This window comes from Pristis pectinata, chromosome 31 (genome assembly GCF_009764475.1).
Source record: "Pristis pectinata isolate sPriPec2 chromosome 31, sPriPec2.1.pri, whole genome shotgun sequence".
Lineage (NCBI taxonomy): Eukaryota > Metazoa > Chordata > Chondrichthyes > Rhinopristiformes > Pristidae > Pristis > Pristis pectinata.
The window spans coordinates 176392-198716 of record NC_067435.1 but is presented as its reverse complement, the minus strand read 5'-3'; the positions used below and the strand labels follow the sequence as shown (position 1 = coordinate 198716).

General features: G+C 42.7%; 1 protein-coding gene across 3 annotated transcripts in view; it reads right to left on the bottom strand.

The window, feature by feature from the left end:
* The window catches only part of LOC127584951 (adhesion G protein-coupled receptor E2-like), a 74040-nt gene that overhangs the window by 50735 nt on the left and 980 nt on the right, over nucleotides 1-22325 (bottom strand). For 2 of the 3 annotated variants that reach the window (XM_052041998.1, XM_052041999.1), the window contains exons 2-3: nucleotides 13786-13872; nucleotides 11292-11450 (exon numbers count right to left, since the gene is read on the bottom strand). In XM_052041998.1, coding sequence (XP_051897958.1) covers nucleotides 11292-11450; nucleotides 13786-13872 — 246 coding nt within the window. Of the gene's footprint in view, nucleotides 1-6354; nucleotides 6502-11291; nucleotides 11451-13785; nucleotides 13873-22325 lie in introns of all 3 variants that reach the window. The other variant, XM_052041997.1, reaches the window with a different exon arrangement.

Below are 22325 nucleotides of genomic sequence, written 5' to 3'. Positions count from 1 at the left end.
TAAGCTAATAAGTGGCCATTCCTTGTGCAGCCACTTGAAGTGTATTAAACACTATTCATGTGAAAAAACTACTTAAAAGAGTCGAATCTAACATAGTCATACTCACAAAATTATACATTGCAGATGTGTTAGACTCTTCCATTGTAATCCAGGGTACTTCATGTCCCACTCAAAGACAAACTCCCTTGAGGGTGTGATACAGCTCTATATAGGTAATTGTCTTGGGATTCGTCAAATATTGATTTCAAATCTCATACTGGTCAGGAACACTGTTACGGCTGTGGAAAAGATGGATGTTGTAGAAGGATCATCTCTAGAGTCCGTATGGGTGGAGTTAAGGAACAAGAAAGGAGCAGTTACTCTACTAGGAGTATTCTATAGGCCCCCCGGTAGCAGTAGAGATATAGAGGAGCAGATTGGCAGGCAGTGTTTGGAGAGAAGCAGAAATAACAGGGTTATTATAATGGGAGACTTCAACTTCCCAAATATAGACTGGAACCTGCTTAGTGCCAAAGGTTTAGATGGGACAGAATTTGTTAAGTGTGTCCAGGAGGGATTCCTGATGCAGTATGTTGACAGGCCGACTAGAGGGAATGCCATGTTAGATCTAGTTTTAGGAAATGAACCGGGCCAGGTGAATGATCTATTGGTGGGTGAGCATTTGGGGGACAGTGACCATTGCTCCATAACCTTTAAAATTGTCATGGACAGGGACAGGTGCAGAGAGGACAAGAGGTTTTTCAATTGGGGAAGGGCTAACTACGAGGCTATAAGGAGAGAACTTGGGAGTGTAAAGTGGGATGTCCTTTTTGAAGGAAAATGTACCATGGGGATGTGGTTGATATTCAGGGATCTTATGCAGGATGTTAGGGATAAATATGTCCCGGTGAGGCAGAGAAGGAATGGCAGGGTGAAGGAACTGTGGGTGACGAGAGAGGTGGAACGACTTGTTAGGGAGAAGAAGGTAGCATACGTGAGGTATAAGCAGCAAGGTTCAGACAGGGCCCGTGAGGAATATAGGGTAGCAAGGAAGGAACTTAAGAAAGGGCTGAGGAGAGCTAGAAGGGGACATGAAAAGGCTTTGGCTAGTAGGGTTAAGGAAAATCCCAAGGCCTTTTTCAAGTACGTGAAGGGTAGGAGGATGGCTAGGGTGAAGGTAGGTCCGATTAAGGACAAAGATGGGAGAATTTGCCTGGAGGCAGCAGAAGCGGGAGAAGTTCTGAATGAGTACTTCTCTTTGGTATTCACCAGGGAGAGGGGTCTTGATGATGCGGAAGGGAGTGCTGGTAGGGGTAATGTTCTCGAGGTGTTGATATCAAGAGAGAGGATGTGTTGAAGTTGTTAAATAATATCAAGATAGATAAATCTCCGGGGCCTGACGGGATTTTCCCCAGGCTGCTTCGAGAGGCTAGAGAGGAGATTGCTGAACTGCTGGTAAGGATCTTTGAGTCCTCGTTGTCTACGGGGGTGGTGCCGGAGGATTGGAGGGTTGCGAATGTGGTCCCCTTGTTCAAAAAAGGTAATAGGGATAGGACAGGGAATTATAGACCGGTGAGTCTCACGTCTGTGGTGGGTAAGCTGTTAGAAAGGATTCTAAGGGATAGGATTTATGAACACCTTGAGAATCATGGACTGATTAGGGACAGCCAGCATGGCTTTGTGAAGGGAAGATCTTGCCTCACAAGCCTGATAGAGTTCTTTGAGGAGGTGACCAGGAAGATTGATGAGGGCAGTGTGGTGGATGTGGTTTACATGGATTTTAGTAAGGCATTTGATAAGGTTCCTCATGGTAGGCTTCTTCAGAAGGTCAGAGGCCAAGGGATCCAAGGAAGCTTGGCTGTGTGGATTAGGAATTGGCTTGCATGTAGAAAGCAGAGGGCTGTGGTGGAAGGAGTGCCCTCGGATTGGAAGACAGTGACTAGTGGTGTCCCACAGGGATCGGTTCTGGGACCTCTACTTTTTGTGATATTTATAGATGACTTAGATGAGGGGGTGGAGGGCTGGGTTAGTAAGTTTGCGGATGACACTAAGATAGGCGGTGTTGTGGATAGTGTGGAGGGCTGTCGGAGCTTACAGAGGGATATTGATAGGATGCAGAGCTGGGCTGACAAGTGGCAGATGGAGTTCAATCCAGAGAAGTCTGAGGTGGTACACTTTGGAAGGACAAACTCCAGGGCCGAGTACAGGGTAAACGGCAAGGTACTTGGCAGTGTGGAGGAGCAGAGGGATCTGGGGGTTCATATTCACAGTTCATTGAAAGTTGCCTCGCAGGTGGAAAGAGCAGTTAAGAAGGCCAATGGGATGTTGGCCTTCATAAATCGCGGGATTGAGTTTAAGAGCCGCGAGGTTATGATGCGGTTTTACAAAACTCTAGTTAGGCCACACTTAGAGTACTGTGTTCAGTTCTGGTCGCCTCATTATAGGAAGGATGTGGAGGCATTGGAGAGGGTGCAGAGGAGATTAACCAGGATGCTGCCTGGATTGGAGAGTATTGAATATGAGGAGAGGCTTAAGGTGCTAGGGCTTTATTCACTGGAAAGGAGGAGGATGAGAGGAGACATGATAGAGGTATATAAAATATTGAGAGGAATAGATAGAGTAGACAGTCAGCACCTCCTTCCCAGGGCACCAATGCTCAAGACGAGAGGTCATGGCTTTAAAGTTATGGGTGGGAGGTTCAGGGGAGATGTCAGAGGGAGGTTTTTCACCCAAAGAGTGGTTGGTGCATGGAATGCACTGCCTGGGGTGGTGGTGGAGGCAGATACATTGAACAGGTTCAAGAGCTTGTTGGATAGGCATATGGAGGAACGTGAGATAGAGGGATATGCGGGAGGAAGGGGTTTGGTAGTGTGAGGGTGGTCTGATGGACGGCACGACACGGTGGGCCGAAGGGCCTGTTTTGTGCTGTATGGTTCTATGGTTCTATGGTTCCATGGTTCTATGGCATTAGGTCAAACGTGGGCAAGGAAAGCTCCTCTTTACCACCTTCTGCCTCCTTTGATCAATGAATCAGTGATCTTCCACATTAAACAACATTCTCTGGTGGGGACTTTCAATGTCCATCACAAGAATGCCCTCGTAACACCACAACAAATTGAGATGGTCACATCCTGAAGGACATGCTGCCAGACTAGGTCTATAACAGGTCATGAGTGAATTAACGACGAACGTACTTGACCTCGGCCTCACCAACCTACTTGTGGCTGATGCATCTGTCCACGAGAGCTCAGGTGGAAGTAACCACTGTTACCGACTCGGTGAATGTCCCTTTAAGATAGAGTTAGTAGTGTGTGTGTGTGTGTGTGTGTGTGTGTGTGTGTGTGTGTGTGTGTGGGGCGTGCTTCCATCAACAGAAGATAAAGGACGTAATGACGTTGTTGAAGAAGGCAGTCAAAGAGAGAGAGAGAGAAAAGGGAGAGAGACACCAGCCTGCTAGTTTCTCTATTGATGGATGAGAAACAATAACTGTGTCTGTCACTGCAATCCACGTATGGAAATTGGAAGTAATCCGGTGGAGTTCACTTTGCTGCTGACCTGTAGAAGGAAACAGGTATTTGCGTGGGCGACCACAAGTTTTCGGGGTGAGGAAGTCACTACCGAGAAAACACTGAGGTGTCGTTTGGGTTCCATCGTGGAACATTTGGATTTCGTGATTACTCTCTCTATGTTCACCACATCTACGTCTTATCTTCAGACAAAGGTGGTTGTTGAGAAAGCCTTTGCTCATGTTTCACCTTATGGCTTGCTGAACTGAACTTTAAGAACCATTCCTGGACTTGGAGTTTGGGACTTTGCCACACACGCACGAAGAGTTTAGTTTTGGGGTTAATGTTCAAGGTTTAACATTTTTACTTCTAACATACTAACATTTTTACTTTTATTTTTCTTATTATCATAAGTAATGATTAATAAAATAATTTTTAACACTGAATCATGACTCAGTGTGTTTGTTTTGTTGCTGGTTTGTAACACCACCACATACACAGTCCTTCTGGAGACAAAATCCACTTTCCCAGGAGGACAACCTCCATTGAGTTTTGTGACGTTACCAATCTGATTCATAACATATCCAACAAAGATCAAAACTAAGCATCCACGAGGACCTGTGGTCCATCAACACCAGCAGAATATTCACCACTACCTGTAATTGTATGTCCCTACACATCTCTCACTCTGACATTACTATCAAGTCTTGGGATCAGTTATGGTTCAGTCAGGAGTGCAGAAGGGCATGTAGCTCACGGTCAAAGCAGCATATCCTGACAGCAGTCATGACACATGCATCTTTGGGGAGAGCTAGGTGCCAGACATCTTCAGAGGCACTACATCCCAAAAGGATCCTCCTGCAGGTGAGAGGCCAACTTCTCTTCGCTGGTTTCTTGTTCCTTTGTCATTACTTTACACTTCTGCAGAGCATGGCTGTAACAAAACCATCCGGACACCAGAATCACTGTAGAGAACACCATAAACATCCTCAATATATGGTTAAGAAGTCTACATCATTCTGGGGTGCCTTCCAATGTACTCCAAGTGGTTATGCAGGTTTCTTCATTGTGTGCCACATGTTGCTAAATCTAGGCATGTGCAGGCAGAAACTTGATCCAGAATCTGATCCATCCAGGGCAAATAACTGGGCAGATCAAAGAAAGACTCAACTTCCCTTCAAATTCTATAGCTGCATTAATTCAATTGGCTCACCACCTGGCTTGAAACAAAAAACAAATCACTCCACTGAATCCCAATTATCTTCCTGTCGCCTCAAAGACAGCAAAACCAACATAGGATGTAATCAGGTTTTTGCTCCATGTTATTCATCAATCATAGTCTTGGACTAGACGGCAGAGGTTTAAGGTGAGAGGTGAGAAATTTAAAGGAGATCTGAGGGGTAAATTCTTCACGCAGAGGGTGGTGGGTATCTGGAACAAGCTTCCATTGGTGGTAATAGAGGCAGATACATTTCCAGCATTTAAAAGACATTAGGACAGGTAATTGGATAGGAAAAACAGAGGGATACAGGCCTAATGCAGGCAAATGGGATTAGTGCAGATGGGCATCACAGTTGGCTTGGACAATGTGGGTAGAAAGGGCCCATTTCTGTGATGTACAATTCTATGGTTCTGTGAGGACTGATGGATTTTAGGTCAATTATTTGGAGTTACAGGTTTATCAGGTAAGTTCAAGAGTAAACGCCAAGTAATCTTGATATCAGCACTATCCGTTCGGAGCTTTGTTGAAGCTTCTTTTTCATAAAATGTTTCTTCTTGTTCAGCTCTTTTTAGCCTTTATTTTCTCAGAGACTCTTCCTGAATTTGGTTCAATCATTTCCAGATGCTTTCCTTGACGCTGTCCAAGTAATCATCTTTAATTCATGTTCTGAAGCAACCTCAGTGCAAGGCCAAACCTCTCAGCTGATATTCACCAATGTTTCAGCCCAAGTCAGCAGTTTGTAAGCAGAAGCAGGAAGCCCAACCTCTTTCCCCTCTTCTGGCCTTACTGGCCAAGATCAGAGAAACACTGAGACAGACTGGTTAAAGTGAATCACAAAGAGGCCAAGTCTCTCATCTCTGAATGCAAACATTAAGTCAGTGATTCCTTATGATGTAGGAGGTTATCAGCCTATTGAGTCTGGCAAAGCAATCCCGTTCCCTCACCTGGTTTGCTGGAACCTTCTCTCTCTCAAATGCCCATTAACTTCCTGCCACATTCCAATTCTACAACTACCCACATGCACTTGGGGTCTAATAAAGATATTGTTCTTTATTAGTCACATGTACATCGAAACACACAGTGAAATGCATCTTTGTGTAGAGTGTTCTGAGGGCAGCCTGCAAGTATCGCCACACTTCCGGCACCAGCGTAGCATGCCCACAACTTCCTAACCCGTACGTCTTTGGAATATGGGAGGAAATGGGAGCACCCGGAGGAAACCCATGCAGTAACGGGGAGAACGTACAGACTCCTTACAGACAACGGCCGGAATCGAACCCGGGTCGCTGGCGCTGTTATAACATTACGCTAACCGCTACGCTAACCATGCCTGCCATCTTACCTTATCTTTGGGATGTTAGAGGAAACCAGAGTACCAGGGGAGATGGGGAGAATGTGCCAACAGGTAGCACCAAGATCAGATTGAACCTGGGTGGCTGGAGTCGTGAGACACTTGCACTGCCTGCAATCTCACTGTACCAGCTTTTTATTTCTCTTCTATTCTTTTTTTTCTTTTAAATATCCTTCTCTTATCTGCCTGGGACTGAACAATTACCATCAGGTACACCCAACATCACAATAATGCTGTGGTACCCTCAGCTTAGCACAGGGATATCATGCGTTGTAAAAGCTCTGTAACATACTTACCTGTACACCCTGTATAACCATCTGTAAAGTTAGTTAGTCCTGATGTGATGAATCCTTTCTTGCAAAGGCAGTAGAAGCTCCCCATTGTATTAAAACATATTGCATTTGGCCCACACACTGGTGGAATTTGGAAACATTCATTATTTTCTGTAATAAATATGAAATGGACAAGTGAATATAATATATTTTCTGTACTGGGCTGCAGTGACCTTGTTTCCCCAGATGAGTCCTATCTCCATGTCTGTTTTCTTGGCAAAGTGCTGATAGCTGGTGATCCATCCAGTAGGTGTAAGAATGTGCCAGTAAGTTTGCTGTCAATTGAGTAGATCAAGGAAAGGGTCCAATCTGAATATTACTGAGAAGATTTTATAAATTAGATAATTATGTAATTGAAAACTGTGATACAACAGAATACCCATCAGCTATTCAAAGGACCAGTGAGGTTCATAAGCATTATGATGATGACCATACTTAATATGCGGACTTGCCTGATGCCATTGGCATCTCAGGCTGGACAGAGGCTTTCAGCAAGCCACAGTAAGGAGCTACAATGGCTTTTCCACTCAAGGGCTTATGTGCTTTGAGAGACCCATTATCAACTCCGCCATGCCCAGCTCCAGCAAGATCTCTTCACCGAATGCTTCTTCATGGGTAGAAGACTGCTTCTATTTCCCTCTGATCAGACTTGGTTGTTGAGAACTCCATTATTTCATTCAAGTTTCATTATGTGGGGTTTATCTGCCAGCAGGAGCCCAAGATCCATGATGCAAAGTTGGAAAAGAGTAGAAAGAAAGAGTAATTAACTTGAATAATTAGGTGATAAGATTATAGAATATTCATTTGGTAACCAAGATGGTACAGATGTTAAGAAATAGCAGAACAGGGAAAAAAAGTGAAAAAGATAAAAAAGATTATTGTATGAGAGCATAGAAAGATAAGAAACAAATGGAGTTGGCCATTCGGTCCTTCATACCTGCTCTACTATTCAGTAAGAACATGGCTGATCTATCACCTCTCTGCACTAAATCAATACCCTTTAATACCTAAAAAATGCCTATTGCTTCTTTTTGAATATACCCATATGCCCAGAAATTTATCCCTGATTGTAACATTATATTAGTTAAAGTGCATTGACCAATAGAACTAAATTTGCAGGGAGAGCCTCGTTTTGCCAAGAAGCCAATGTTTTGCCTCAGCAGAAAAATCAGGAAGACCATTATGAATCAGCTTGTGAATACCATGCCATTCAGTCAACCTAGACTTATCCTCACATGGCATCCTCACATTGCATGTTTACTCTTCTTGAGGGTTCAGGTGCTGAAGGAAAAGGAAAGAGTGACCTCTATATCAGCTGTGTTGTTGAGATCGATGCAGTGTGCGACAGAGGAGGTGTTTTGTAAATGGGCCATTGGTAAAATTCATTTCAATTGTGTCATTTCTGACTAAAGTTACAGTATTTCTGAAGGACCTATCCTGATATGTATGTTCAGTAAGTCATTAATTACATTTCTAATGTGTATACATGTCAGACATTAAAAGCTATTATAGCATTTCCGATTTTTTTAAACATTTGCCTTATTCCTCCCTCAGCTAGTCTCAACTTTATGGTCCTTTAAACAGTTGAGAGGTGATTTCTATCTTAGGGTGAAGTAGCAGACTGGGTCACAAACAATTATTTCAACAAGCAGCAAGGATGGTATTGTATGTCTATATACATTAATTGTGAAGTGTGATGAAATATCAGGAAAATATCAGTGGTAAAATCTGGAAGAATGGATCACCAATCAGCAAACCAGATAACATTTCAAATAATATTTTATGAAGATTGTAGGCATTTTATCATCAGTCAATGGAAGGGAATCAACCATTTCATTAAGCACATGACCCTTGACATTTATGCAGGACAGCTTTTGGCTGAGAATCCAAACATTTTCTTCCCAAATTTTTCACAACAGCTTATCTCTTATTTTTCACAGAGCTCCCAGAGTTTAAATTATTTTTTCACACATAAGTCTCTGTGCTGGCAAGAGATTTCAATCATGTAAAATTAACACTTTAATTTATTTTGCGTCAGAAATGCCACACAGGTTTTTTTAAAATGCTCATACCATCCCTATTGTTGTGTAATGTTCTGGGCAGTCCCCTGTTGTGATGTAAATGACAGCAAAACACAAGTGTGCAGGGAACTGGGGCAAGAAGAGAAAGGCTTTCATGATACATGAAAGAAAATAAAGCTCTTATCAAGGAAATAATCAAGACAAAGCCTGCACTAGTCTGTAACTGTTAATGCTTATTATGATTTGGTTGTGCTTGAGAGACTAATAGTAGATGCATATTTTGATTTAATTTTTTGGTTAATAGCCAAAAATAACCAACTTTGCTGGACACAAATCAAGGAGTATAGATCCCTGAACTGAACTAAAAGTAAAAGCCGTGCTTAAGCCCTAAGCATAAATAATAATAGGATGAAACAGCAAGAAAACAGAATAAGTAAACATTCCCACCTCAAGGCATGCCCAAACACAAGTTCCAATACTCCAGCCAATCCAAATACTGAGAAAGAATCAAGTACCATTCAATCAACTGTCTAACAAACATCATAATCAAAATATCCCTGCCAACAATTTGGAACACCTGCCCTTATCACCTGCATTTACCACAGCACAGAACTAAAACCATCATAGCATCTGTTGGTTAATATTTCATCTGCTAGCCATGCATCCCTGTTAACTGCTTGGTGGTGTCTCAGCTCTAGCTTTGTGGTATTAATATCACAGCCAGGCCACATCATGCTACTCCATGCCAGTTGAACCAAATCTGTCAGGTTACATGCTTTGTTTGTGTCCAGGTAAGTATTCGGCTCCATGTGAATTCCATCACTCCACACAAGTTATTTTGTTAAGTGTGCTGCCTGGCATTTCAAATACTTGCAGCAGCAGCAGGCTTACAGTCTTGAATGGGTCATCTGCACCAGGTTGATGAGTTCCGCTGAAGCTTTGAAATCATGCTGGATAAATCTAGCTTCATCTCCCAGTTTTGGACAATTGCCCATTTTAGAGATTAGGACCTGACACCAATAGTACAGCTTACTCTGAGTATAAAGCAGCAGTAAGTATCGGATTATTTGAAAAGTAGTATAATTTTTTTGTTGAAAATGCATTTTCTCTTTTGTCTTCTATCCCCACATGTCTGCTGACTCTTGCCTTGGTCCAAATAGGCATCAACCAGTCTCCAACTCTGCATGTATTACCATTCTTCATACAGTAGTGAGAGGATGTTAGGACTGGCACTGGACCCAGATCTGATCCCAGACCTTGTCCTTACCTAGGTTTAGGGAGAGGTGGAATGCTGAGATTCGCAGACTTAGGGAAGCAGAGTTAAGAGGGGAGTTGATAAGTATTTGAAAAAACAAGAAATTTAAACACGTAAGAGCTTCCTCGTGAATACAACAGGCTAGAAATTTCTCTATGGATTTTAAGAGAATTGGATATCTGGCCATGCATAGACAGCCTTTGTAACACTATTCACTTGCTACTGTTACTCAAGATGAACCTCCACACTGATGTATCAGATTCCATGATTTTGTGCAGCAGGGTCCCACAGCAGCGACTCAGTCACCTCAACAGGTGACACAGGCAATCAGAACATGCTTGCATTTCTAGTGCCTCTTTCACAACCTCCTGATATCTAAAAGCACTGTGCAGCCAATGAAGGACTCTTGGCCAGTGTAATGATAAAGGAAGTATAGCAGCTAATTGAAACACAGCAAACTTCAAAATCTGCGAGGGATTAATGAGCAGATAATCCGTTTTTAGTGATATTGGCAAGGATCATTATACTAGGCGGAACTCACTTACACCGCTGAAGTCGAGCTGTTGGATTTTTAGACAGCCATCTAAAGCATGACCTGGAGGGTCATGCTAAATTTTTGTGATCAAGCTTCTGGACTGGAAACATTTCATTTGGGTTAACATTCAGGCAATAAGGATAAAGAGACTGGTAATCAAACCAACTGTGGTGCTCACACTACTCTGTAGATCTTGGAAGCTGCAGGGCTTGGATCCATGTTCTGTACTTGGTACTTGACAGAATCTAGAGCATCACATGCCACATTAGCACTCCTGAGGTTGCTGAAGGGGCATGGGTGGTGGGGGTGTGGGAGAAGGAAATTGTCCAGGACTATCCTGCTCCTGACAGCTATATAGTGTGACAGCCATTGCTGATTTAGGAATTGCTGGTCTGTTATACCATTCATGGACAAATAGGCTGACAATATTAACTGCCTTGCCATCCATAAAGAATGATCACTGAAGCTGGGTCCAAGGTGTTGGCAGTTGTTCCCATGTACAGATACTGAGGTCTCAGTACCTTAAAATCTCAGAATTATAGGAGTTTAGTTTCATAAAGGGTCCACTATATTTTTAAACAAAACTGCCACTACTTCTTGTCTGATTGGATTACTTGATTCAACAGATGGAAATCACAAATCAGTGACATCTTATATCACATTTGGGTAACAACAGTGAGATGAAAATTAGATTCACTGGATTTCCACAGGCCATAAAAGATGTCATAGAGACAGAAAAGTTCACAACAGGATTAGACAAGGTGAACAGAGGGAAGTTTATTAACTTCCCATAAGTAGACGGCTCAAGGACTTGGGGGAATGCAAGGAAAAACTGAGTCAATTGGAGATTTGAATTGGAATTAAATAGCAGGGGAAAATGCGGGGGAATGGGACTGATGTCCAAGGAATTGGCAGGGACTTGACAGCAACATTGAAATGAGAGTGTCAGGAGGTTTGATTTTTGAATGCTTCCACTTTGTACCTGAAAAGACCTTGCATCTCCTGACCCATGCCAAGTTCAAAGGACAAACTCCCTATTGAGTCAAAAAAGCAATGCATGAATTACCAAAGTATGAGTGTTGTCACCCACCTCTGCAGTTGGTCCGGGTTGTGAAGTTACTATCATTGTTCAAGTTCATATATCCTTTCTTACAATTACAGAAGAAGCTTCCTATCGTGTTCCTACAAACAGTGTTGGTACCACACAAAGCTTCTACAGTACTTTCCCCTCCTTCGCACTCATCATCATCTGAATTGAGGAGAAAAAAGATCCAGACTTTAATAAAAAAACAAAAACGTATGATATAAGAGCAAAGATCAGCCATATGCTACTGCATGCCACCTCTCACACTCCATGGTTCATCGTGGCTGATCCTATCCCACCTCCTGGGATACATTGGAAAACATCACTCAATGAGTTGACAGTGGATAATCAATTGCATGCATTTAAAGAGTTCATAGAAGAATCACCACAATTGTTCATTCCTGTCTGGTGCAAGAATAAAATGGTAAAAGTGACTCATCGGTGGATTTCAAAAGAAATTAGGGATAGTATTAGATCCAAGGAGAGAAATATAAAAAGCCAGAAAATATAGCAAGCCTGAAGATTGAAAACAGTTTAGAAATCAGCAAAGGAGAAAAAAGAGATTGATTAGTAAAAGAAACATAGAATCGGGGAGTAAACTTACAGAGAATATAAAAACTGTTTAAAACTTAAATTGATATTTGAAGAGAAAGTTCAAATATCAATAGGATGTGGATCTCTTACAGTCAGAAACAGGGGAAATTATAAAGGGGAATAAATAGAGAAATGGCAGACCAATTAAATTCATACTTAGATTCTGTCTTCACAAAGGAGTATACAGATAACCTCCTAGAAATGTTGAGGAACACAGGGTCTAGTGAAAGGGAGGAACTAAACTAAATCAGTATTAGTGGGCAAATGGTGTTAGGGATATTGAAGGGATTAAAGACTGATAAATTCCAGGGCCTGATAGTCTGTATTGCAAGTACTTTTGGAAATAACCCTGAAAATAGTCAATATATTGATGATCACTTTCCAACATTCTTTAGTGTCTGAAACAGTTCCAAATGACTAGAGCAAATGTAACCCCAATCTTTAAAAAAGGTGGTTGAGAAAAAACAGGGAATTATAGACTGGATAGCCTGACATCAGAGCTGGAGCACTTGGAGAAGACTTGCAGAAGTAGACAAAGTCAACAGGGATTCGTGAAAAGGAAATCATGCTTGACAAATTTGCTGGAACTTTTTGAGGATGTAGTGTGCAGAATAGATGAGGGGGAACCAGTGGATGTGATGTATTTGGACTTTCAGAAAGCTGTTGATAATATCCCACATAAGAGACTGGCATGCAAAATTAAAGCACATGGGATGGGGGTTAGGTGCTGATCTGGATCCAGAACTGGTTGGCCCACAGGAAACAATAATAAACAGGTCTTTTTCCAAGTGCCAGATATTGACTAGTGAGGGACCACACAGATCAGTGCTGGAACCCCAGCTACTTATTGTAAATTAATGATTTGGAGGAGGGAATTAAAAGTACTTTCTCCAGTTTTACAGATGACATGAAACTGGGTGGGAATGTGAGCCTAGTGGATGCAGAAAAGCTTCAGGTTCATTTGGACAGATAGAGGGAGTGGCCAGATACATGCAGATGCAGTAAAATGTGAATAAATTTAAGGTTATCCACTTTGGTAGTTACAGGAAGGCAGATTATCTGAGTAGTGATAGATTGGGAAAGGTAGTTGCAACAAGACCTGGGTATCCCCTTGCACCAGTCGCTGAAGGTAAGCATTCAGATGCAGCAGGTGATTGGACAGAAAATAAACTGCTCTCCTTTGTCACAAGAGAATTCGAGTATGGGAGTAGGAATGTACAGAACCCTGGTGAGACTGTGCCTGGAGTATGGTGTGCAAGGAAGGATGTTCTTAATATGGAAGGAATTCACCAAAGGTCCACTAGACAGATGCCTCGGATGGTAGCAGTGATGCCTGGAGAGTTGTATTAATTAGAGTTTATTAATCACCAAAGTTTAGAAGAATAGGAATGCTAACAGGACTGGAAGGTTAGACACAGTAAGGATGTTCCCAATAACTGGGGAGCCTAGGACCAGGGGTTTTAGTCTAATGATAAAGGGTTAATCATTTAAGACAGGGTGCTGAATCTGTGAAATTCTCTACCACAGAAACAAGTTGAAATCTAATCATTAAATATATTCCAGAAGTTAAATTTTTTCTTAGTGCTAGAGGGATCAAGGGGTAATGGGAGAAAGCTGGAACAGGGCACTGAATGTGGATGATTGGTCACAATCATAATGAATGGTGGAGCTGACTCACGCTCTTGTTTTTCTGATACCCCTAACACCACTTCTCAGGCCCAGTGTATGAATGTGGATGTTTGGACACCACAGCCTCCCATTCATTTCAGACTATGAAGGTTCCTTCAGTTGTGGATAGCCCAAGAAAATGAGCTGTTTATTTCCTTTGCTGAGTTCTGGCATACAGGTACAGATAGAAAGAATAGTAAGGAGCTTCCTCGAGTGAAACTGTTGCATTCTGACTCACCAACACAGCTACCATTTTGTTGAAGATAGAATCCAGGCTGACAAGGATAGGCTAGAGCTTGAACCTTTAGGTGGCTGAAGTAAATCACTGCAAAGAAGCCAGAACAAACTGGGTCAGACATTGGAAGAATCCATTTCATATGTTATTCCATTCCTACAGAGCTGCAAAGGAGAGTAGTCATGGTTAAGCTTTGCCAATTGATTAAATTAACAGAAAAACACAGTGACTCTGCAAATATGTGATCAAGAAAAGTACTAAGAGTTGTCTGATGCATGGCCCCTTGGGAAAAATCTGTAATGAAGTCACAAGATGCATAGGCATGCCACCAACATGAACATTTACTAGGATGTTGCCAACTCAAGGGACTGAGTTATGGAGAGAAGTTGAGCAAGTTGGGACTTTATTCATTGGTGCATAGGAGACTGAGGCATGATATTGTCAAGATGTACAAAATCATGAGGGGTATACATAGGATGAACGCGCATAGTCTTTTTCCCAGGGCTGGGGAATCAACAACCAGGGGACATATGTTCAGAGTGAGAGGGGAGAGATTTAAGAGGAACCTGAGGGGCAACCTTTTCACTCAGAGGATGATCTGTATATGGAATGAGCTGCAGAGGAAGTGGTTGAGGCAGGTACATTAACAACAGTTAGGAGACCCTTGGACAAGTATGTGGAAAAGAAATGTTTGGAGGGATATGGACCAAACACCGGCCAATGGAACTAGCTTAAATGGGAATTTTGGTTGGCATGGAGCAGTTGGGCCAAAGGTCCTTTTGCTGTGCTGAATAATTCTATGACCCTACAACTCCTCTCTACATCACCGTCTACCTTGAATGGGAAGCATTACATCAGTCACTCAGAGATGGGTTTACATCCTGGAAATTCTACTAACTGCATCTATGGCGAAACCTCCATTTCACAGATAGCAATGATGGCGACTGATTCACCAACACCTTCTCAAAGATAATTAGCCATAGTCATAAATTTCAGCATTGCCAGCAACACCTAGAGCCTAAAAATAGTTACACTGTAAGAAAGGGAATCATTTAGATGTTAGTGGCAATAAGGATTCTTTGGTGTAAGTGAGCAAAGGTGAGGTTTGGAATGGTGTGCAGGGGAAAGGGGAAGGGAAGAAGTATTTAAGGCTACTGAAGAAAATAGCTTCAAACAATGGCAAATACATTAAAAAGAGAAAACTTTTGTTTGTTTAAGCTATCACTGCCTCTGGATGTCTCAAAGGACAACTAAGCTAATAAGATTCATTTTGTGCACAGCAAACCTCCACAAAGAGTAATGTACAGTAGTGTAACACACAAAATGCTGGAGGAACTCAGCAGGTCAGGCAGCATCTATGGAGGGAAATCTGAGTCCAAATGAAGGGTCTCAACTCAAAACATTGACTGTCCATTTCCCTCCATAGATGCTGCCTGACCCGCTGAGTTCCTCCAGTGTTTTGTGTGGTGCTCCAAATTCCCACATCTGCAGCCTCTTGAGTCTCCAGGTACAGTAGTGTTGTGGATAAATCACTGAAAGAATAATCCTGAGCATGAACTCAGATCCCACCACAACAAGGAGCTGAAAAAAAGTTTTCCAGCAAAGAGTTCCAGTAAAGGTGGTCATGACGCTATTGGATTGTTGTTAAGACTCAGCCGGCTCACTAACTTTTTTCAGAGAAGGAAATCCGTTCCTCTCACCTCGGCTGGCTTCTTTGTGACCCCAAACCCTCCGCTATGTGGACAACTCTTAGATGCCTCCTAAATTCAGGGGCAATTAATGATGGAAAACAAACGTTGCCCTGCCAGTGACATCCATGTCCAATTAATCTGTAAGCAGTTGAAAAACAGACATTGACCAAGATACTGGGAAAACTCCCCTGTTCTGTTTTCAAGAGTGTTGGCAGATCTCAGATAAACATTCCATGATGTATCTGACCTCCGACCTCTCCCTGTGCAGTAGTGCTATTCGATTCTGTAGAATCTGGTGTCTTGTGAAAAGGGGAGATGAGAAATTGTTCAAGCAATCAACAGAGTACTACAAGAACGAGATGGTCAATGGCTGGACAATTTAACAATGCTTGCTGATTCTCCTTATACCTTTGCTGAGAGGGGAAGAGCAAAGAGTTTTTGGAGACAGCTGAAATTAAAGGAAAGAAACCAGAGGTTACTTCTGTTTAACATAAAATTATCCATGAGTAATGGGCAGTGAAGTTGGTAGAGTTTGATATGGTCCAACCAGATTTAGTAGGAAACGGCTCATTACCTATAGGCTCATAGGAACTTGTCCACACTGTTTGGACGATGTAAAGAAGGGGGTTATAGCAGTGGGAATGATTGGTTTGGAGGAAGGGAAAGTTTGGTCGCAGAAAGGTGTCAGAATTGAAGATGATAGAGTGACATAACTTAGCAAAGACTGGACAACTGGGTATTTTTTGAGAGTGTAGTGGCTTGGATGAGAACTCTTTTATCTCTAATACCTCAATAAACAGGCAACAGCCTTTTATGATCTGCTGAGGACGGGGCCTGTAGCTGAGAAGAAAAAATGTCATACCTCCAAACTTGCTGATGATACAAAACTAGACAGGATTGTGGGTATGCAGGTGGATGTAGAGACTTCAGGAACACATAGGCAGACTAAGTCAGCAGGTGAGATCACAGCAGATGGATTATAATATGGAAAAATGTGGGTTTTTGATTATGTTATATTATACACACCACCCTCTCCATGAAATGTTTTTCCCTCTCAACTTATATCTATGAATTCTAGTTTTAGACTCCCATATCCTGGGAAAAAGATGGTGACCACTCAACCTGTCTATGGCCTTCATGATTTTATAAACCTCTATAATGTCACCCCTTAGTCTCCTATGCTCCAGGAAAAGGAAGTCCCAGCCTATTCAGTCTCTCCTTATAACTCAAGCCCTCCAGTCCTGGCAACATCCTGGTGAATCTTTCCTGCACCTTTTCCAGCTTAATGACATCCTTCACATAGCTCAGCAACCAGAATTTCACACAATACTCCAAGTGTGGCCTAACCACATCTTGTATAGCTGTAACATGAAATCCCAGCTACTGTACTCAATGACCCATCTGATGTAAGCAAGCACGCAATATGCATTTTTCACCACCTTGTCTACCTGTGTCGTCACTTTCAGGGAACTATGTACTTATACCCCAAGGTCTCTCTGTTCTATAACACTCTCCCGAGCCCTGCCATTTGTCATGGCTTTAGCTGGCTTTTAATGTCATAAAATGTCCCTGCAGCAATATCAAACAAAGGAATTGATACTAAGGGCAGCCTTTAAGGAACAATAAGGTGGATAAAGTGGAGAGGTTTAGGAAAGGAATGCCAGAACTCAGGATCTGGAGAGCCACCAATTATGCAGGGAAGTAAGAGATCAGATGGAGACCAGAAGTGAAAGAGAGCAAAACCTGGGGTGTAGGTGAACAAGTTTTGGTGCAGCAGATAGGCAGCAGAGGAGCTCATATTTATAGAACATAGAACATAGAACAATTACAGCACAATTCAGGCCCTTTGGACCACAAAGCTGTGCCGAACATGTCCCTACCCTAGATATTACTAGGCTTACCCATAGCCCTCTATTTTACTCAGCTCCATATACCGATCTAACAGTCTCTTGAAAGACCCCAACGTATCAGCCTCCATCATAATTTCCGGCAGCCCATTCCACACACTCACCACTCTCTGAGTAAAAAACTTACCCCTGATATCTCCTCTATATCTACTCCCCAGCACCTTAAACCTATGTCCTCTTGTGGCCATCAATTCAGCCCTGGGGAAAAGCCTCTGACTATCTACCCTATCAATACCTCTCATCATCTTATATACCTCTATCAGGTCCCCCCTCATCCTCCCTCTCTCCAAGGAGAAAAGGCCAAGTTCCATCAACCTGCTTTCATAAGGCATGCTCCGCATCCCAGGAAGCATCATGGAGTGACTTGCTCTGAGTTACAAAGCTCATCTCACCAGAGCACTGAAAAAAACATCATCATCTGAGGCTGAGAAGATCATATTAGCTCTTGTAGAGAGTTGCAGAAGTTCTTTTGCATAATAATATCCTGTTTATATGTAAATTTAGTCTTTTCTTTAGGAGGTCAAGGTTCAGAACAAGCACAGACTGATAGGATGTGAATACTTTTTTGCAGATGACTGTTAGGTTCTTATATGAGATTTTTAGCCATTCCTAGTCCAGCACCTATAATACATTATTTTGTATAATGAATATGTCCTAAATTGAACAGATCATTAACAATCACACTTACTATCCCATGCTATCTCTGCACAGGGATTTCTTGATGGGGCAGTGTAGAGTGTTTGATGGAAGAGAGTAGAGGGAACTTTATTCTTTATCCAGTGCAAGCCATACCTACTCAAGGATGTGCCCCATGACTCTGTTTCACCATTGGTAAAGGCCATGGGTAGACCTCACAGTTTGCATTTCCTTGCATCCCCTTATGATTCCATTGTCCTTGCAATATGTGAACTTCTGGTGTCAAGTTTTGGTTATAGTGGTTTCAATGAGTACCACTGTTGCCTCAGAAATTTACGGATTCAAGGTTTTCTGCAGAGATCTAAACAAAAACCCTGGCTGACCTGCCAGTGTAGTGCTACAGACAGGGATGCCAGCCAGCTGTTAGGCCAAAGCCCCATCTCAGGTTCCAAAAAGGATGCTAGGTTACCACAGGAATTGTGTAGATGTTCTGGCTAATGATAATTCTTGGCCAATGTTACTCAGACAGATATTCTGATCACTCCCACAGTGGTGCTTGCTATGGACAAACTGGCTGTTGGGATTCATGCTTTACAAAAGTGATTTCATTGGCTGTAAAGCACTTTAGGACATTATGAAGTCCTGAAGGACACAATATAAATGCTAATCAAAAAAAACTACAGGTGCTGGAAATCTGAATCAAAAGCAGCAAATGCTGTAAAACGTCAGCAGGTCGGACAGCATCTGAGTAAGGGAAACTATCAACGTTTTGGCTCTGAAATCCTTGATTAGTTCTGATGCACAGATGTTGCCTGACTATATAAACATATTTTGTTCCTTTTTTCTTACAAATTACAGAAAATGGAATCAGGCAAGATGATTTCTGTCAGCTGTGAATAAAATTTCAGCTTGCATGCTTGATTTGGGGTGAAAAATGACAGAAGTTCTCACAGCACTAAGGTTCATTCAGCACTGCAATGTACTCTTCAATAAGCCGCCAGATAATTGTTCATTATGACATAATGTGGTGACAATCGCAAAAAAGAAAATCACCATTGTTTTTCCTGGCACATTCTAATATTATGTTAAAATCCATGTACATTCCCTTTTTTCCACGAATTGGAAAATGTCATGTTTGGCAAATTGCCATGATTAGCATCTCCCCTCTGAAATGCCAGCTACAAACCAGGGCTGCACAGAGATTCAAAAATCCAGTTTTCAGAGTTTGTATGTTCAGTACAGTAAAACAAACCCTGTTCTATCTGTGCAGTTGAGTTCCCAATGAGGTGATAGGATGGCCAGATGGCCAGGTCAGAGCATGATGGCTACAAGGATTTTATTAGTAAAGCCAACTGTTGTCTTGATGTCCTTCACGGAAAGGACCCTGTCAGCATTCTCAGCCACAGCACATGTAATGACAATGCCACACCACTGATTCTAGTCTCAGTGCTTCAAACCCATGAAAGTATCCCACAGTGGCAAAGGGCTAATGGAACAGAGAATCGGAGAGGTGGCTTTACATCAGAGATTCACAAATATTTTAGCTGCATCTCACCAGGAGACTTCTACTTTTTCCCCTTCCCTACCCACTCTGATTATAAGCACTGAGTGTGAACTATTTGTTTGTATAAGTGTGCTCCACCTTCTAAATTTACCACACAGCTCTCAGGGTGGAGGTGGTGGAGTCAGGGGAAGTATTGCTGCTGTCTGGTTTGAAAACAGGCTTTAGCTGAACCTATCAGTAGTTGAGGTGAGAAAGGGTTAACAGAGTGTGAAAGAAAAACCATTGAAATGTGGGTTGAGGAAATGAAGTTTCACACAAGCTGAACCAGACAGCTGAGGTGGAAAGTTGTAAATAGGGGAACTGGAGCTGTGAGCTCTAAGGCTCCAGGATGGGTTGGAGTGGGGACGGAAATGGGAGGGGGAGGGGGAGGCAAAGATGTGAGTGACAGGAAGGAGAGCGGGGTGTTGATAGTGAAGGGAGGGGTAGGGGGAGGTGGGAGGGGAAGGTGGGAGGCAATTGGCAGGGAATGCTCACATCTGGCATCCAGTATTTTCATAAGTGATTTGCTAGCTCTCAGTTTGTCTGAGAAATGTCCCAGATGGTCACAACAATTAGCATCAAGGGTCACGGCATCAAACCCTGTCAGCTCAGGACACTGCGTATGCGAGGCCCCCTTCATAGATAATATTTCTACCAGCCAGTGATTGCCAGCAAGCAGCTCCCTCCAATGGTGATTTGCAAACGCAAGTCAAAGGTACAAAGTGAAATGTTGTACTTTGCTGCTGGAACGGTTGTCCAGCTGGTCGGGCTTTCCAAGCCTCTTGACCAATAAAGGTCCAAGGAGGGGGTGGGGGCACCTGCAAAAGGAGGGAATAACTTGGCTTTATGAGTTCCAATTTCACAGAAGTGAAAGCACAGAGTCAAATTTCTGGACCCAAAATCAAACTCACATTAGTCACATCTGTTTCTGCTGTTCATGAAGAGAATCAATCTACTTTTTGCTCTTTTCTGCCACACTACCCCTCTCCTCCCGAACCCTCCCAGCCATGCTGAAGTACCTACCATCAGGTACAGCCGGCCAGTCCCTCTTCTACCTCACTCAAGTGACCATTTGTCCCACTGGCAACCACTGGAGTGGGTCTCAAACATGGAGGCTGGAATCTGCTCTCACATCCAAGCAGAAACCATTCTGAGCTTTTGTCTTGTGAACTTTCGGCAAATCAATTCTTTTTGATAAGAAGTTTTGCTGAGCCATGTCTATAGATTAATGGTGACCAGTTGGAATACTAAGGTCAGTGACCAAGACCTGGAGAAGGGTCAGCCAGACCTGAGTACTGTTCAGTGGATATCATGGCTGGAAGCTCATTTTATGGAATCCTGGCCTTTGATGGATTCTTGGCACTTCTGATACTTAATATGTGGGGACTTGCAAAATCACACTGCAAGCCTATCGTAGGGAATACTTTTCCATGGAATTCATCTAAGGCACACTGGCTGGGCATGATTGTGCAGAGTAAAATAACCACAGTGTCTCTTACAATAGGCCCCGATGCCTCAGATTAGTAGGAGTGGGTCTATTGTCAGCCTATCATGGCTCAGTAATGCCATGTAGAAGGAATCCAGTGAGCAGAGTAAATTTGTTAACAATGGTTCCTATGGTTAAACACAATCTGAATTCCTAATTTGGTAAGAAGCCTAACTACACTAATCCCACTTGCTTGCATTAGGCCAGTTCCCCTCCAAGTCTTTCTCATCCAAGTACTGTCCAAACATCTTTTAAACATTATAATTGTATCTGCTTCTACCACCTCGCTTCAGATAATTACCACCCTCTGTGTAAAAAACTTACCCATCAGATCTCCTTTTAATTTCTCCCCACTCACCTTAAACCTATGCCCTCTAGTTCAAGGCTCCACAGCCCTGGGAATAAGATTCTGACTATTTATCCTATTTATGCCCCTCATAACTTTATAAACCCCTGGAAGTTCACCCCTTAGCCTCCTGCACCCCAGTGAGAACAATCCCAGCCTATCCAATCTCTCCTTATAACTACAGCCCTCCATTCCAGGCAACACCCTGGTGAATCTCTATGCTCTCTCTATTGCCACCACATCCTTCCTGTAGTGTGGTGGCCAGAACTGCACACAACCCTCCGATGCAGTACAATCAATGTTTTGTACAACTGCAATATGGCATCCAAACTCTTACACTCAGTGCCTCGGCCTCTGAAGTCATGCATACAAACACCCACAAGGGGTCCTGGGGTAAAACCACCCACAAAGGAGTTGGATTAACAAAATGTACAGACTTTGTAATGGTCTGGTATCAGTCCTGCTGAAGTAGTGTTTCCCACCGTCATGCAAGGAATCATCCACAGTCTCAGCAAAAGCCATCTGACTGAGCAGTGAGACATTACATTGATACACCAGCAAAATGTGCAGGATATGCCTTCACCATTATGAGTTGTTCTCTGGGCGCATAAGGTGCTGCTGCTGCTGATAGAATATAAAACAGCCCCCTCGGATGGCCATGGTGCCAATTCAAACTACTCCTCTCTACCTGCACATAATCCATATCCCTCCATTCCCTGTCTGTTCATGTGGCTGTCCAAGTGCCTTTCAAACTTTACTATCATATCTGCTTCCACCACTACTCCTGACAGCACTCACTGTGTAAAAAACTTGCCCCACACATCTCCTTTAAACTTTCTCTCTCTCACAGAAAAGCAATGCCCTCTAATATTTGGCATTTCCACCCTGGGAAAAAGATTCTGACTTCCTATGCCTCTCATAACTTTATAAACTT